The sequence below is a fragment of the Tursiops truncatus genome, chromosome 15 (genome assembly GCF_011762595.2).
Source record: "Tursiops truncatus isolate mTurTru1 chromosome 15, mTurTru1.mat.Y, whole genome shotgun sequence".
Lineage (NCBI taxonomy): Eukaryota > Metazoa > Chordata > Mammalia > Artiodactyla > Delphinidae > Tursiops > Tursiops truncatus.
In genome coordinates, this window is record NC_047048.1 from 58334317 (window position 1) to 58352350 (window position 18034).

The 18034-nt window shown below is 44.2% G+C and overlaps 1 protein-coding gene across 1 annotated transcript; it reads left to right on the top strand.

The window, feature by feature from the left end:
- Positions 1 to 3029: 3029 nt before the first annotated feature.
- SIRPB2 (signal regulatory protein beta 2) lies at positions 3030 to 15706 on the top strand. Its single transcript, XM_004326901.4, has 5 exons — positions 3030 to 3206; positions 9458 to 9823; positions 10903 to 11244; positions 11779 to 11844; positions 12915 to 15706. Exons 1-5 carry the CDS (start codon positions 3086 to 3088, stop codon positions 13010 to 13012), a joined length of 993 nt encoding a protein of 330 aa, XP_004326949.3. The 5' UTR covers positions 3030 to 3085; the 3' UTR covers positions 13013 to 15706.
- Positions 15707 to 18034: the final 2328 nt, after the last annotated feature.

The window sequence follows — 18034 nt, forward strand, 5'->3', positions numbered from 1 at the left end:
ACCTTCCAAATCTAATGCAAGCATCTCTCCTCAGTAGAACTGAATCCCAAGCAAACCTGGCAAGGAGTTCTGAAAAATGTGGTCCCCAGGGTTTAGCTCCTCTGATAAAGAGGAGAACAGAGAAAGGAATGGAGATAAATGTTGATTACAAAAACACCAGTGCTGTTTTTTAATTTTTTTTTTGTTTTGTTTTTTGTTTGTTTTTGCTGATGAGGTTGAATATTTTCCCTAGATTTGCTTACTGGGTTTTCCATTTTGTGGTAAACAATGAAGAAGTTGTTGTTTTACAAAGTTCCGTTTTTGCAGAGAGCAAAAAGTCAATGTTAAGTGTGGACTTGTGTTTTATATATACCTCAGTTGCCCCTGTTGAAAACAATTTAGACTAACTCCACAAGCTAGTAAGAGACACCATCATTCCTGCAACAACCAAGTACCAAGTCCACTAAACCTGGAGGAGAATCACTGCTCCTAGATACTGAGAAATTACTGGGAGCCAGTGCCCCACATGCTAATCATATGGCATCCTTTTTATGGTGAAGGGACAAGTTTAATATTTTTTATATACTTCCTTGTGCATTTTTCCTCCTCACAGTAGTCCAGTCCTTCCTGTGCAGTTCTGTCCCTTATCAAAGATGGAGCCTAAGACTTGTTGCCTCAATGAGGGGGCCAAAGGGATTCCAGCCAAAACAAAGAAGACCATCTGCTCAGAAGACAGTTGAGGTTAGGAAAGAAAGAAGGGGGTGTCTTCCCTATGATTTGATGAGGGTGGCAAGTAAGGGGGAGGAAGAGCAGGAGTTGAGATGCTAGGGTCCTGGCAACCATACCCTGGGGTCAAAACTCTGGGGTGTGGTGAGAATGGCGTATACAAACCCCAAGTGTATTTAGAAATCCTAGGGAAGAAGGGATTTACCTGGCTTCTTAGGGTGTCCAGGAACCTTCCTAGGGTGCCACAGACCACACAAGGGGCCATGTTCAACCTGACATCTGAGCAACAGATCAGAAATAGTGAGGGAACTGAATGTCTCCAGAAACTTGCAACCATGGTTAACCCTAGGGAACGTAATATTAGGGAGCCCTATGAAGGAGACTTTAAATCATGTGAATTTTGAACCCCATGGATGCCTGTGGTAAATTACAAAAATACATATAATTCTTTACCCCCTCCCTGTATCCATGCCCTTTGCGATCTGATTTTGCAGCTCCTCTTATTAAGAGGTGAAGTCTATTTTCCATCCCTTGAATCTGGTCTGGTCTTGTGACTTCCTTTGGCCAAAAGAATGTGGCAGAAGTGACATTGTACCTTAGAACTTCTGCTGTTTCTCAAAACTGTCCCTCTCAATTGCGCAAGCCCAGACTAGCCTCCTGGAGAATGAGCGATCATACGGAGGAAAACTGAGGTGGCCCAGGCAACAGTCAGCCAACCCCAGTAGCAAAGCAGTTTAGCCAACCTGATGCAGATCTCGAATGCATGGCAATACCAGTCAAAAATCAGCAGAGATATGAAGAACAATGGAGCTGAGCCCAGATGAAATTATCAACCCACAGAATCACAAGTTAAATAAATGGTTATTGTTTTAAGTCACAACATTTTTGGTATGATTTGTTACTCAGAAGTAGCTAACCAATACAATGCCTTACCTATTAAAATAAATTAAACTAATTTTAAAAAACTTGAGAATGAAAGAAATAGCTGAGAATGGAATTCACACAGATAAGTGGCTGATTCAAAAGTTCCCCTGTGAGGATGACATGGAGGTCCTGAGGGTCTGGTGGAATTTTCTAGGCCTGTGATCTGTTCAAAGAGGTTCCAATAGATGGGCCTCCTCAACAGGAGAACAAGTAGAGGAAGCAATGCAATTTAGCAGTGGTGCCAATGAAAGGTCCCAAAGGCCATACAGGACCAGCCACACCTTGACAGAGCCAGTGAAAAGTGCTCAGGGATGAAACTAGACCAACCTCCAAGACAAACCCAGACCCCAAGACAGTGTTCAAACCCAAGGCCCACTATTCTACCCCAGAAAGAAACTTCAGCTTCCTCTGCACCCAGGACCATCTGCATTAGGAAAGAAGAAGGGAAGCACTGAAAACTTGAGCTTCTTTTATTTTCTAGAAAAGACTGAGTTAACCTAAGAGAGAATGATGGCAGCATATACAGTGCTTACTCCACCCCATACTTGCAAGCACATTTTTATTTTTATTTTACGGATCAGTGATTGTCCTGGGGTCACACAGCCAGATCCGTGTAAAGCCAAGATTTGAATCCAAACAGTGCAGCTAAAGAGGCTGTCAGACCTGGAAAAGCCTGGAATTAATTAGCACACTTAATCTTTTCCTTCCTGATAGGTAGCATGATGGGGCGGGGGGGGTCCCAAGGAAGTTTAGATCAATTACAGAAAATTAAGGTGCCACAAAACACAGATTTTTGCACAATCCGAGTGTGTTACATTTGGACCCCAGAAAATGGAGGTTTAGAAAGTTGCCCAAGATTACACAATTAGGAAGAGAGTGTGTGTCACCCTGCAATGTTAAAAGGAGACCTCTGGGAAGCTTGCTTTATAATAAATCCTTCTTAAGCAAATATCACCTCCTCTATTTCCTACATATTATGAATAATGATGGCTAATATGTTTAGCCTTTACATTATGCTAAGCCCTCACACACATGTATCATTCCTGCAACACCTTTCTTAGGAAGGGATTGTTACTGTCCCCATTTTGCAAATGAGGCAACAAAGGCTCAAAGATGACAAGTGACTTTGAAATGTCACACAGCCAGGAAGAGGCAGACCTGATTCTTGATCCAAAGTCAGGCTGACTTGAGGGCACACTATGACAGCCATGCTCATATCCCTTCCAGCATGCCAAGGACAGGGTCTGGAAAAGGTCAAGTCTTTGACAGAGTGATTACAGGAACTACTGCTCAGACACGAAAGCCGGAAACTTCTTCACCCAGCTTCTTCCTCTTACACCAGCAGCCTTGTCTTGCTGTAGTGAAAATATTTCCCCGAGTAGCCTTGGCCATGAGAAGCAGAAAAAGCCTTGCCCAGAGATCTCACTTCAGACTCCAACACCGATCAGAGAACGGAATGGTGGCCAGTCTAGGAGACCACGGGAGGCACACTTTGCCCCCAGTGATGCCCACCCCTACCCGCCTGGCTCATTCATCTCCCCGCTCCTGGCTGCTGGCACTGCTCCTTGTCCTCTGGGGTGAGTAGGATCTGGGACAGAACAGGATCCACCCCTGGCTGATCCCACAGAGAGGTGCCAGCAGGGGCTTGACCCCACCAATGTGGAGGGGGAGGGGAGAGCTGAGAACTTTCCTGATCCCAGCAGAGTGCAGACCAAGTGTTGAGAGAAGCAGAACTTCTTGGGCAGCACAGGGATGTTAAGCTCCCAGGCTCTGGGCTCATACCGCCGGGTTCTGGCTCAGACACTTGTATGCCTATCTACAAAGAACTGCTCTTTGGGGCCTTTCTCTAGGGGTACTGTATTAAATATAAAAATGGTGAGGCTCAGCCCAGGACCAGCTACATAATTTGCCCAGCCTTGTGAAAAATAAAAGTACAGGTCCTTTGTTCAAAAAGTATTAAGAGCTGCAATGAACATTTTGGTACATGACTCTTTGAATTATGGTTTTCTCAAGATATATGACTCAGCCATAAAAAGAAACGAAATTGAGATATTTGTAGTGAGGTGGATGGACCTAGAGTCTGTCATACAGAGTGAAGTAAGTCAGAAAGAGAAAAACAAATACTGTATGCTAACACATATATATGGAATCTAAGGAAAAAAATAATTAAATAAAAAATTAAAATAAATAAATAAATAAAAGGGCATGAAGAACCTAGGGGTAAGATGGGAATAAAGACACAGACCTACTAGAGAATGGACTTGAGGACATGGGGAGGGGGAAGGGTAAGCTGTGACAATGTGAGAGAGTGGCATGGACATATATATCCACTACCAAACGTAAAATAGATAGCTAGTGGGAAGCAGCCGCATAGCACAGGGAGATCAGCTCGGTGCTTTGTGACCACCTGGGGGGTTGGGATAGGGAGGGTGGGAGGGAGGGAGACGCAAGAGGGAAGAGATATGGGAACATATGTATATGTATAACTGATTCACTTTGTTATAAAGCAGAAACTAACACACCATTGTAAAGCAATTATACTCCAATAAAGACGTTAAAAAAAAGTATTAAGAATTTTAAGACAGCAGCAGTAGAGCATTAAGGCAAGCATGAGGCCTGTCTAAGCTCTGGGCCCTGTGCACCGATACAAATCAAACATCCATGAGCCAAAATGCAACTAATCCTGGGACCCACCTCTTTGTTTGGAGGATTCAATGAGATAATGCCTGTAAATACCTGGCACGATGTAAAGATTTAATAACTGTTGGCTGTTATTATCATACCCATGTCTCCTCTAAGTCAGGATCAGGCTGATTTAGCTCCTGAGTTTTGGGCCTTCTGGGTACAACTCACCCTCTGAGCCCAGAACCCTCTGATCCACCAGACAAGATGCATGGCTATCAGTGGGCTCATTCCACCACCTGCCCATGTGGGTCTCTGCCCCAAGCCCTACTGAGGTCCAGATTCTGTTCATCACACCTAGGGTCCTCCAGAATTGTCACCCCCAAGAGAGGCCCCAGTGGGACCCTGGTGTGGAGTCAGACCTGGATGCTCCCTCGTTCACTGGCTGTGACTTGGGGCACCACTTCTCTTCTTCCAGCTGGTTTTCTCGAGGAAAATGTGAATCGTAATTCTTATTAACTCGTTTCACAAAGACTTTTGAGTGTCCGTTACATGTTAGGCACTAGGGTAGGAAATCATATATCTAAACTAATCGGGATAAAATATATTCAAAATATTTTTGAAAAATGTTGATTTCTATCATGCTTCCAAAAGGGAACCCCTCAATAGGAATCATGAAAAACAAGAGCATGCAGATGGAAAATGGGTGGAAAGAAATCCCAGAGCTGTGAGAAAGGGAATGGTCCAGCCCCACAGCTAAGGTAGAGACAAAGCACCGAGGACAATTCCCAAAGTCCATGTGACAACATAGAAGGAGAATCAAGAAAGGGAGAGAGAGAGGGGTGTGGGGCACTGGGCCTTATTCCAGGCTCCAGTTTCCTCCCTGCTATTTCACTTTCCCAGACTCACCCCAACTGGGATAAGAATCATGAGACTTTCTGAGCCCTCATCTCCTCCCACTGCCTCTACTCCATTAGTTCTCCCTTTCTCATCACACACAGAAGCTTCATCTTTACAAATTTTTAACAGCTTTATTGAGGTATAATTGACATACAATAAACTGTACATATTTAAGGCGTACAATTTGACAAGTTTTGTGGGCATTGGACATTTCACACTTGTGAACTTATCACCAAGATAATCAAGTTGAGGAATACCTCAAACACCCGTAAAAGTTTCCTTGTGATTCACCCTTTCCACTCCTCCTCCTCCCCAGGCAACAGCTTATCTGCTTTCCATCACGATAGAGTAGTCTGCAATTTCTAGAACTTTATACAACAGACATCATACAGTATATACTCCTGTTTGCCTGGCTTCTTTTACTCATTGTAATTATTCTGAGATTCATTCATATTGTTGCACATATCAATAGTCATTTCTTTTCATTTCTAGCTACCTTATGGATAAACCAGTTTGTTTTTCCACTAACCTATTGACAGACATTTGGGTTTTTCACAGTTTGGGGCTATTACAAATAAAGCATCTTTGAACATTCATATAAAAGTCTTTGTGTGGACACATGCTTTCATTTCTCTTGGGAAAATACTTAAGAATAAAATGACTGGATCATATGGTAGGTGATTGTTTAACTTTTTAAGACACTGCCGAAGTGTTTTCCAAAGTGGTTGTACCACTTTACATTTTCATCATCAATGTAGGAGGATAACATTTCCCCCACATCCTTGCCAACACTTGGTATAGTCAGCCTTTTCAATTTTAGTCATACTAAAAGGTGTGTGGTGATATCTGTTTGTAGTTTTAATTTGCATTTCCCTAATGTGTAATGATGTTGAATATCTTTCACGTGCATTTTTTTGATGAGGGTCGGTTCAACTCCCATTTTTAAATTGTGTTTCTTATTATTAAGTTTTGAGAATTCTTTGTATATTCTGGTTACAAACCTTTTATCAGATGTATGCTTTGCAAAGATTTGTTCCTACTCTGTGGCTTATCTTTTCTTCTTTCACAAGTGTCTTTTGAACTCCTTTTAAGAGTTCTTAATTTTTATTTATCAACTTGTTCTTTTATCGATCAAGATTTTGGTGTTGTATCTAAATATATGGTAGAATTCACCAGTGAAGCTATCTGGACTTGGAGTTTTCTTTGTGAGAAGGTTTTTAAAACAAATTAAATGTTTTAAATAGATAGAAACATCTATTTATCTCTTCTTGAGGTAGCTTTCGTAGTTTGTGATTTTCAAGAAATTTGTTTGTGTTGTTAAGTATATATAGCCATGAAACTTGTTAATAACAATGCCTAATTATCCTTTTAATACCTGTAAAACTGTACTGGTGTCACCTCTCTCATTCCTGATACCTATCTATGGGTCTCACACTCTCTCTCTCTTTCTCTTTCTCTCGCTCTCCTTCTCTCCTCATTCAGAAGGGCTAGAGATGTATTAGTTTTAATGATCTTCTCAAAGATTTTATTCTTGTTGATTTTCTCTATTGTTTTTGGTTTTCTACTTTATTGATTTTCACTCAGATCCTTGTAGTTTCCTTTCTTTTATTTACTTTTGATTTAATTTGCTCCTTTTTTCTACTTTAAGATGAAACTACGGTCATTCATTTAAGTCTTTTCTTCTTTCCTAAATAAGCATTTAATGCTAAAATATCCACCAGCTTAAGCAACATGCCACAAACTTTAATGCTGTGTTTTCGTTTTCATTCAGATCAAAATACTTCCTAATTACCCTTTTATTTTGTCTTTGACTCATGTATTAGTTTTCAAACATCTGAAGTTTTCGTGGCATCTGTCTGTTACTGATTCTACTAATTTAATTCCATTGTGGTCAAAGTTCATGCTTTTCATGACTTGAATTCTTTTAAATTTATTGAGACTTTTTTATGACTTAGAACATGCTCTATCTTTGTAAATGTTCCTTGTACAATTGAAAGTAACTGTATATCCTGCTATTTGGGTATATAATTTTCTGTAAATATCAATTAGACTAAGTTGTTGATAGTATTTTTAAATCTTCTGTATTCTTTCTGATTTTCTGCCTATTTGTTCTATCAACTATTGAAATAAGGATATTGAAATCTCAGACTGTAACTGTGGATTTGTCTGTTTCTCCCTGCAGTTCTGTTGGGTTTTGCTTCATATACTTTCAAGTTCTGTTATTAGGTGCATAAATGCTTGGGGGTTTTATGTCTTCTTGATTATTTTACCCCTTTATCATTGTCAAATGGCATTCTTTATTCCTGGAGATATTTTTTGCTCCAAAATCTACTTTATCTGATATTAATATAGTCACTCCAGCTTTTGATTAGTGTTACTATGATACATCTTTTTCCATCATTCTTCTTTTAACATATTTGCATCTTTATATTTACAGTGGAGTTCTTGTAGGCAACATGTAGTTGGATATTACTTTTTTGTCCAATCTGACAATCTCTAACTTTTACAGGGAATATTTAGACCATTTACATTTAAAGTAATCTTTGATATGATTAGGTCTAAATCTATTACTTTCCTATTTGTTCTACTTGTTCTTTGTTCCCTTGTTCCTCTTTTTCTGTTTTCATTTGGTAATTTAATATTTTTATAATGTTATTTTCTCTCCTTTATTGGCTTATTAGCTATAACTTTATTTTGAAGTTTAGTGGTTGTTTTAGGGTTTATAATATACCTCTGTAATTTATCAACATCTACCTTAAGTGATATCATACCATTTCACATATAGTTTAAGAACCTTATGATGGTATACTAACATTCTCCCCACACCAGCCTTTATTCTATTATTGCCTTAACTTTACCTACACATGCATTATAAGCCTCACAATAGAATGTTACTATATTTTACTATTTTGGGACCTTGCTTTCTAGATTTGCTAGGTGGGACCAGAGCACCTCTCTCTAGGTAGAGTACTCCCTTCTGTGTAGTCTACCCATTGCCCTGGCGATCATGAGGTTTTCCAGTATTACAGGTGGGAGCAGGCATTATTCTCAGCCCTGTGCTGAGTGATGGGCACAGTTTAGCACATCCATGTGAGGAAACTACCTGAGGCCAGGGGAAGAACGACTAGAAAGAATTAGAGAGAACAAGGTCTGACTGACTCAAATAATGGTGTTTGGGAGTGGGTGTTTGCTGAACTTCCTGGAACTAAGGATAAACGAAATTCCTACGATTGAATGTGGGGTGTCACTTGGTCACAGTTATGAGGCAGTTCTTAGTGGCTAATGGTGCATGCCTAGCTGAAGATGAGGGGAAATTAATTTAGAATTCCACAACCCTTCCCTAGATCCTGTTAGAAGGGAATGTTTGCTTCATTCTACTCCCCTACCTCACTCCCAACTGAGAAACACCGCGATACAAACTAAAGTCTTGGAATGAGACCAAGTTATTCCCAAGGCCTGATGGAAGCACAGATGAAGGGAAACTTGAGGCACAAAGCTGATGACCTGTAGTGAGCAGAATCTTGAGGCAGTTGATATGAGTCCAAATCCTGGCCATGACACCTACTGAATGCATGGTGCCCCTCAGGTTTCCGCACCTCCTTGAATATTAGTTTTCTCTCAGAAATGGAGAACCTCACAGAGCTCTTGGAGGGAGTACCTGAGTTGCTGTTCATAACCCAGGTGTAGAAGAACTTCCATTGGGAGGGCTTGGCCTTCCTTCTCTGTGCCCAGTCTCAAGCCAAACTCAATAGTTCAACCTATCTTCTTCTTATAAGGTCACCAGTTATATTTGGGTTAGGACCCACCTATGTGACCTAATTTTAACTTAATCACCTATTTAAAGACCCTATCTCCAAATGGAATCTCATTCTGAGGTACTGGGAGTTAGGACTTCAGTATATGAATTTGTGGGGGAGAAAAATTCAGCCCAATTAGCAGTGATCCTGGGAAAGCTACCTAACTCTTTCTGGGTTCTCAATGTCTTCTATTGTAAGATGGGGATGATGCTGCCAACCTCTAAGGAGTGTTGGAGGAATAAATGAGATAATACATGCATTGCCTGGCACATGGTGAGCACTCAAGTGCCATCTATTACTCATAAGTAATCCATTTAATAGCCCTGCTCTCTCTCTCTCTCTCTCCAGCCAGCTGCCTCATCTCCTCTTTTACTTCCCTCTCCAACAACACCCCTCAAGTGTTCTAAGCAATTGTTCTTGACCAGCTGAGGGCTGGTTTATGTTAAGTTTGCCTCTTAGGGCTCCAAGTCCCTCCAGCCCAGCACAAGGCCTTTCTTCCTCTGTTGCAGGAGCTTCTGAGCAGAGCAAGGCGGGTAAATGGCAGGTCCTGCAGCCTGAAGGCCCCATGCTGGTGGCAGAAGGTGAGACACTCCTGCTGAGGTGTACAGTAGTCGGCTCCTGCACTGATGGCATGATAAAATGGGTCAAGGTGAGCAACCAGGACCAGCAGGAAATTTATAACTTCAAACATGGCTTCTTCCCCGGGGTAATGCCCATGATCCAGAAGACACTGGAACCACTTAATTGCGACTATTCCATCTATATCCACAATGTCACCGCGAAACATGCTGGAAGCTACCACTGTGTGAGACTTGATGGCTTGAATGAGCACTCAGGAAAGAAGCTGGACGAGGGCACCTCTGTGCTTGTGAAGAGTGAGTATCAGGCCCTGCAGGTCATAGCATTCTGCTCTGATCTGTCTCCCTGCATCTGTCACCTTTATCCACAATCATGCTGCACACACAAAATCTCAGTGGCATATAACAATTAGTATGTCTCACTCACACATTTACAGGCAGCTGGAGTGGTTCTGTTCTACATGTCTCATTCCAGGGCCCAGAAGTTTGGCCAGAGTACATATTTCTCATGGAGATGGCAGAAGCACAAGAGGGCAAGTCCCAACACCCTAAGCACATTTCAAGCTTCTACTCATATAACATCTGCTAACAGCCCATTGGCTAAAGCAAGTCACATGGCTAAGGTCAAAGTTAAGAGACAAGGAAGTGTACCTGGCCACCATGAATCCACAGCAAGAGTATGGATGTGCCACACTATCAGAGGAGAGTCAAGAACTGGGGCTGATCATTTAATCCCCAAATAACCAGTCATACTATCTATAAGTCCACCATTGGTGACCTGGACACCCAAATCCTGGGTCTGTCATTCAGTAGAAATGTGTTCTTAAATTAGTCACTTCAGCTCTCTCTCCTTCAAGTGCTTAACTTGCAAAATAGGCAACAAAATTCCTACTTCAAGGGATATTCAGGTGATGAAATAGAAGAATTGATGTTTGTGAAACCCCCGTAAACCGTTGACATGGAGGGTATCCATGTATGTGTGGTGGGGTGGGGAGGGGGGTTCATTTTAACTTAATGCAAGCATTTCAGGAAGTCTTCTCTGACTCCTTCCAAGCCTCTCTTAGTCTTGCAGTCCTCTGGGTTTCCAACCTCAGGGGGATTTTCTGGACCATCTCCACCCCCAGACTGAGAACTTCTCCAGGGCAGGACATTTGTAGGTCTTAGCAAGCTTCCTTTTCCCCAATCCTAGCATCAGCACATAGTAGGTACTGAGAATCCCTTTACTGAGTGAATCAATTAGTGAATAACAAGGGAATGTGGGAGGGAGTGACTGAGTGAAGAAAACAGGGGAAGCAAAGGGAGGGTAGATATGAGGGAGGAAATGATTGGACTACGGAGGGAGAGAGGGAACAACAAAGTCCTCTCTTTGGCTGCAGGAGCTGGGGACCCAGAGCCAGACCTCTGGATCATCCAACCCCAGGAGTTGGTGTTGGCAACCACTGGAGACACTGTCTTCCTGAACTGCACGGTGCTTGGAGATGGTCCCCCCGGACCCATCAGGTGGTTTCGGGGAGCTGGTCTGAGCCGGGAGGCCATTTACAACTTTAGAGGTATCTCCTACCCCAATGTGACAGCGGTCCGGGCTTCCAACAATGATTTCAGCATTCTTCTGCATGGCATCTCCACTGAGCATTCAGGCACTTATTACTGTGTAAAGTTTCAGAGGAAACCCAACAGGCAATACCTATCTGGACAGGGCACCAGGCTGAGAGTCAAAGGTGAGACAGGTGGTTTAGGAGATGTTGGGGGAGAGGGAGAGGTGGTCCACAAGGAAAATTTCATCATGTCCCAAACAAGCTAGCTCTTCTTAGCCTCAAGGCCTTTACATAAGCTATTCCCTCTGCCTGGAATGCTTTCTCCTTTTCTACGGAGAACTTCTACTCATCCTTCAAGGCCCAGCACAAATAGCCCCTCCTTTGTGAAACCTTCTCCTTCTCCCAGGCAGAGTTAATTTATCCCCATTCTGAGCTCCACAGAACATTTTATAGACTGCTAATGATTCAACAAATATCTATTGCATGCCTGTTGACTACTCTACACTGTACTAGGTGCTGCAGACACTGCAATGAAGCAAGCATTGTCCCTACCCCAGAGAGGCTCATGCAGTTCTAACTACAGGGCTTGACTTCTAGCCCCCATCCCGGGCAGAAACTGGCAGACTCATCTCAGGGACCCCAGCTCCTAACACAGGGACTCAAGAAGTAGAGTGATAGAAAGAAAGGGGAGTGTGAGACCACTTTTCTCCCTTGCAGCAAAGCACACTTCTCTCCAAGAGTCAGAATTCACCAATGAACGTGCAGCCAAGGTATTTCCATCAGGTGAGTGTACCTATCTCCAGTGGCGTTAACCAGGCTCCCACAGGTAAGTGGGGCCAGAGATGGCTTGGCCATGGGAAAGGTGCAGTCCCAGACTTCTAGGGCCCTTCTGCCACTAAGACAGTTCCCAGGACTCCATCTCAGCTGCAGAACCAGAACCCAGAGAACCACATTAAAGCTCAGTCAAAGGAAGGACTTTCTAACAGTCAGTGCTAACTGTTCAGTGGGCAGTCTTGCTTACGAGGTGGTGAGCTCCCCGTGATTCAGAGCAAGGCTGCACTATGAAGCTGTGCTTAACAGTGCTGAAGAACATGGCTTTGTAGCCGGGCTTCCTGGATTGAGCCCCTTTCTAGCTGTGAGATTATGGACAAGTTGCCTTACTCCTTGAATCTCTGGTGCCCTGCTCTGTGATCTAGGGGGAAGAAGGGAGATAAGAAACAGAGAACCTACCTCATGGGGTTATGTACAGATCCAATGGGGCCACATGTGTCACGTGCCCAGAACTGTGCCTGTCACATCACCTCAAGGTACACTCAAGGGCACTTGATAACTGGGGCGAACTTGGAATAGAGGTGACCAGGTTAGCTTCCCTGATGCTCAGCCCTGTTCCTGCCATTCTTGGGAGCCAAACCACTTGGTCCCATCACTACTTTGACACATGTAGACCTGAGCAAATCACTTCCCCACTCTGGATCTGTCTCCTTATCTATACAAGCTGGATTGCTATCCTACCTTGCAAGATTAGTTTGAGGATTATATAAGGCAATTAGGAAGTGCTTAGCTCAGGGCCTGAGACAGAGGACCTGAGCAGTCTATAACGAAAGCAATTTTCTATTGTTATCAGAGGCCAGAGATGCTGTCAAGATGATTAAAGGTATAGGTAGGATATTGGGAAAAGGCTCTTCGAGCCTGGGACAGGGGTATGGGAGGTCTTTGATCTCTTCCAGGGTAAAAAGGATGAGGCCCCAGAGGTTATACAGAAGTTTGACCCAACTCCAGCATAGAGGCACTGAGGTGTGGGCTGTTGGGGGCTCAGCTGGGATCCTTCCTGAGCTTTCCTCTGTGTCCCCCAGGCCTCCTGTCTGTGCTCACTCTTGTGGTCCTGGGACTGAAAGCTGTGACCTTGGCTGCAGTCCTGCTGGCCCTGGCTGCCCACCGGAGGAATCCTTGACAAGAAGATGTCAAAAATTCAGGCCCAGCAGCTGTGCTCATCTTGGCATGGGGCATGGGGTATGGATGACTGGTCAGCCCTAGAGTGGGTCCTCTAAGAGAGGGCCAGGGACTCCCCAATCATTCCTCTGCCTCCAATTCCAGCCTCCAGTTGCCCTCAGGCCTCATGACGAACTCCAGATTCCCTACACCCGATTTCCTTTCACCTGGCGAAATTCCCCATTTGGCACTGGGCTCCCCTCTGACTTGCCTTCCTCTCTCTTCTCAGCCTGTTCAAGCCCTCCTTGTTCTTCAAGACCTTGCCCAGGTCTCTCCTTGAGGCCCTTGCTCCTGATGTAGGCCCTTCTGGAGGGCTTGCCCCCTTGCTCCCCACTCCACATTTTCTCTTCTTTCAAGATGCAACTCAGAGTCTTTCCCAGAAGGTTTCCCTGAGTGTCTCTGAGCCCAACCAGACCACCTGCGCCCCTCCATCTACATCCTTCCTTCCTCCTTTCCTGCCTTCTTTCCTTCTCCACTGTGGCTGACTTGGGTGGCTGTAACAGTTAGAATGCAGGTTTGGCAACTTTAACAAAACTCTTAAATAACAGTGGCTCAAATCAGAAGAAAGTTGGTTTCTTTAGTAATATTCCAGTATAAGCCGGCCAGGCAATTCGGGACTCCCTGGTATTGAGACCCAGGATTCCTTGATCTTGTTGCTACCAGGTCCATATCCCAGGCAGAAAGACCAGGGAAAGAAGTAGTGAAGGGGAGAATGACACTTCCCTTCAAGGTCACAGCTGGGAATTTGTCCACATCACCTCTAACTGGCTGGAATGTGGTCACATGGTCACACCTAGCTGCAAGGAAGGCTAGGAAATGTAGTCTTTATTCTAGCAAGGTGCGCCCAGCTAAAATCTGTCACTAGAGAATCAGAGAGTAAACATCAGTAGATAACCAGTGATCTCCACCTCTGTGGCATAGAGACAGTTTCTTACTTGTTCCGTGGGACACCTGAATTCAATTCCCAGATGAAATGGCATCTCTTTATACCTCCACCTCCACTAGGGCAGCATAATGGAGGGCAGTAGTTCTCAAGAAGAGAATACTTTGCCCCCCCAGGGGGTATGTGGCAATGTCTAGAGACATTTTTGATTGTCACAACTTGGGGGGTACCATTGTCATCTAGGGGGTAGAGGTCAGGGATGCCGCTAATTATCCTACAATGCACAGGGCATACCCCACAACGGAGAGTTATCTGGCCCAATGTATCCGTAGTACCGAAGTTGAGGAACCCTGATGTAGGGGAAAGCACGCATTCCTTGGAGTCAGACATGCCCGATTTCTAATCCTGAAGCCCCCACTCCCTCCCTGACCACCATTAGTAACTAACTGCACCTCTTGGAACGTCGAGGACAATCACGTGGACTCTCTGCACTGTATAAGAAGCAATTCAATTCAACATCCACTGAGGGCTTACTATGTGCTATGTGCTCTGTGTACACTCAGTGCATGCAAACTCCCTTTCCTCTTTCCACACAAACATTTATTAGCACCTATTAGGTAGGGAAGTGGATTAGTCTGGATGTTTTTCATCATAACAAACAGAAAAGCAGCTGGAATAATACTAAGTCTAAGGGGCCATTAATTTAGTCTGAGTGTTTTGTGCCAGTTTCAGCATATCGATAACCAGTGTTGTGGTTGGACTGGCCCTTGTGGTTGGTATTATGAGTGCAAGATGCCCTTCAGTGATACCCATCAGGGAACTTTGAAGAAACAGAGGCTTATTACTTTACAAGACCTGGAATTTACACAGCATTCCTGGGGCCACACAGTGAGGTCACAGGGAAAGAGAAAGAGAGAGAGAGAGAGAGACAGCACCTGGGGTTCTGTTTTATTGGGGTTGATGATTTTGTGGGCTCACTCTTTATTGGTAAATTTAAAACTTAAGAGTGGGAATTTAAAGCCCAGGAAGAAGAAGAAAAAAAAAAACAACTGGGAGCTCAAATGATCAGTTACTGAAAACAAACAAGATCTCGAAAACAAAGGAAGCTCTATGGGGGAAGATGGCCTGACTCTATCTAGCCCTGTGGCTGGCAATGTTTTTATTCAAGATAAACACATTGAAGGGGATGCCTCTTTGAAATGAATGCCTCAACAATCAAAACTTAAATCAGATAATCGTGTTACAAAAAAGGAAAAAGAAACAAGTGTCAAGGTTTACACTGAACTGAGAATTGAATAAATCATTGAATTACCAGATATCAGAAGAAAGGGTAGATACAATACATTGAATAATGTCTCCCACAAAAGATATCCAAGTCATAACCCTTGGAACCTGTTAATGTTACCTTATATGGCAAAAAGGACTTTGCAGATGTGATTAAAGATCTATAAATGGAACAGTGGTCCTGAATTATTCAGGTGGGCCCTAAATGCAATCACAAGTGTCCTGATGAGAGAGAGACAGAGGGAGATTCCACCCAGAGGAGGAGGAGAAAGCAATGTGACCACAAAGGCAGAGATGGGAGTGATGCGGCCACAAGCTAAACAATGCTGGCAGCCACAAGAAGCTGGAAGAAGCAAGGAGCAGATTCTCCCCAGTGTCTCTGGAGGGAGCATGGCCCCCTAACACCTTGATTTCAGCCCAGTGATACTGATTTCATACTCTGGCCTCCAGAAATAGGAGAGAATAAATTTCTGTTGTTTCATGCCATCAGATTTGTGGTAATGTGTTACAGCAGCCATGGGAAACGAATAGCATGGAACTGGGCCTCTGAAATAACTGGAGGTGGTTGCCTTCTCTGCCCCTGAAAATCTCCTCACCTGACAGGGTCCTGCAGAGTCTGCTCCCTGCAACACACATCCCCATCTTATCTCCCAACACCACCCTTTAAACTGACTCCACTCTGGCACCCACATGGGCCTTGGCCACACACATTCCCTAATTCAGCCAAGTCTCTACATAACTGTTTCCTTCAAGAAGCCTCCCGAGATCACCCCCTCCACCGCGACATCTTCCTCCTTCTCATTTCCCATTTGCACCTTAAGTTTTCTTCTCAGCACTTACTGCTACATGTACGTGTGAGTGCGTGTGTATTTATTTCCTTGATGATTATTAGTTGTCCCCACTAGAATTTGAGCTCACTGAGGGCAGGAACCTAACTTTTCACTATTGCAGCCCCTTACATTCCGACATAAAAAGTAGTTGAAGGCTGACAACATGCCAGGCAGGTGATGGAAGGTGGAACTAGAGAGTGGGACCGGGGTAAGGCCAGGATGGGAACAAAGGTGTGGATGAAATTGGAGGGGACTGGGATGAAACTTGGGGAGGAAGTGAGCTTTGAAGGGTGGGGGAGCATGTAGTACTGGGAGTGGGGTTATGGGAGAAAGGGGTGGGGCTGGGTGGGTCAGGAGCAGGTGGTGGTGCATCTTCAAGTCTGGGGGGAGCCTGGAGCTGGTAGTGGTTGTGGGACTTGGGGGTGGAGGCGGGGCGGGGGGAGGTGGGTGGAGGGAGGGGCTAGAGGTAGGAAGGTGGCAGGGCCTTCAGCACCACCCCTCACCCAGTTTTGTTAAGGATATTTAGATAAATGTTATGAAAATGTAGTTTCAACTTCACACCCGCACATTCCCTTCTAATCAAATTGTGGCCCTAAATACCTCCAGTCAGATCATCTGGAGCTGCGTCCAGAAACCAGCCATGGAAGCAGAGTCCTATAGGCCAAAGAGAGACAGGGGTGGTGTAGTGGTTGGGAACACAAGGCTCATATCTGAGATGCCTGGATTCAAACTCATTTAGGAATCTAGGGTTCCCCATTTATAAAATGGAAATGATAATAGAACTCACTTCATAGAGTTGTCATGAGGATGAGTAAGTTAGTGTATTTAAGTTTCTTTTAAGAGTGTCTGGGGGCTTCCCTGTGGCGCAGTGGTTGAGAGTCCGCCTGCCTATGCAGGGGACACGGGTTCGTGGCCCAGTCCAGGAAGATCCCACATGCCGCAGAGCGGCTGGGCCCGTGAGCCATGGCCACTGAGCCTGCGCGTCCGGAGCCTGTGCTCCGCAACGAGAGAGGCCATGACAGTGAGAGGCCTGCGTACCACAAAAAAAAAAAAGTGTCTGGGACATAGTAAGTGTTCAATAAACATTAGCTATCAGGTAGTGTTACAGGGGAAGGATACCCAGAGGCCTCTGGAGGAGGGGCCAGGGATGCCCTGGCATAAGAAAGTGTTTTCCCAGGGGCACAAAAGTGAAGAGAGGTGACAGCTGGAACCAGGGACTCATATACTAGTTGAGGAGCTGGATCATGGGGAGCGGATCACCTTCAGACCTTTAAGCTGGGGCAAGTCATCAGTCAGTTTCCAGGGTGGAAAGACCTTGCTTTCCCCTGAGCATGAGCGTAGTGTAGAGTGAGCCCCCAGGCTCTTGGACTTTCTGGGAAGTTGGAGGGCATCTGGGGTGGACACAGCAATGAAGGGGGAAGGAACTGGGAACCAGGGCTGGTGCTGGATGCCCTGCAATGGAAAGGAGATAGTTGCACCACAAAAAACGGTCATTCCTCCCACACATCCCACCAGGACCTAGTGCAGCTGAAAGCCTGCTCTTAATAAAGTGAACCTAGACCCTAATTCATTTAACATATAAACTTAAAAGTATTTTTTTGCACGGTTTTGATATATACCAAATTTCCTAGGAATGCAACTGCTGTGTCCATCAAGGGAAGACTGAACTTTGTGTTGTTCATAATCTTACTGAGGCTTTTTTTTAAACCATTTTGAAAAATTACATCACCCACAGCAGCACACTAACAACATTTTTAATCAACCATAATACAGCCCTGTACGTAGAGGCCAGCATGTAACTGCTTCATTTTGCTTTGTACTGTTCTTATACCTGAGGATTGAAATACAGATCATTTTACCCCAATTACTATCCTTTCTTTTCTCCAGTTAGGGCATGATATTGGTTTTCTCAGTGCATGTAGGTCAGTTTTATTATCTCTGGATTCCATTTAAGGCAGTAAAGGGGTGATACAAAATGTTTGTTATG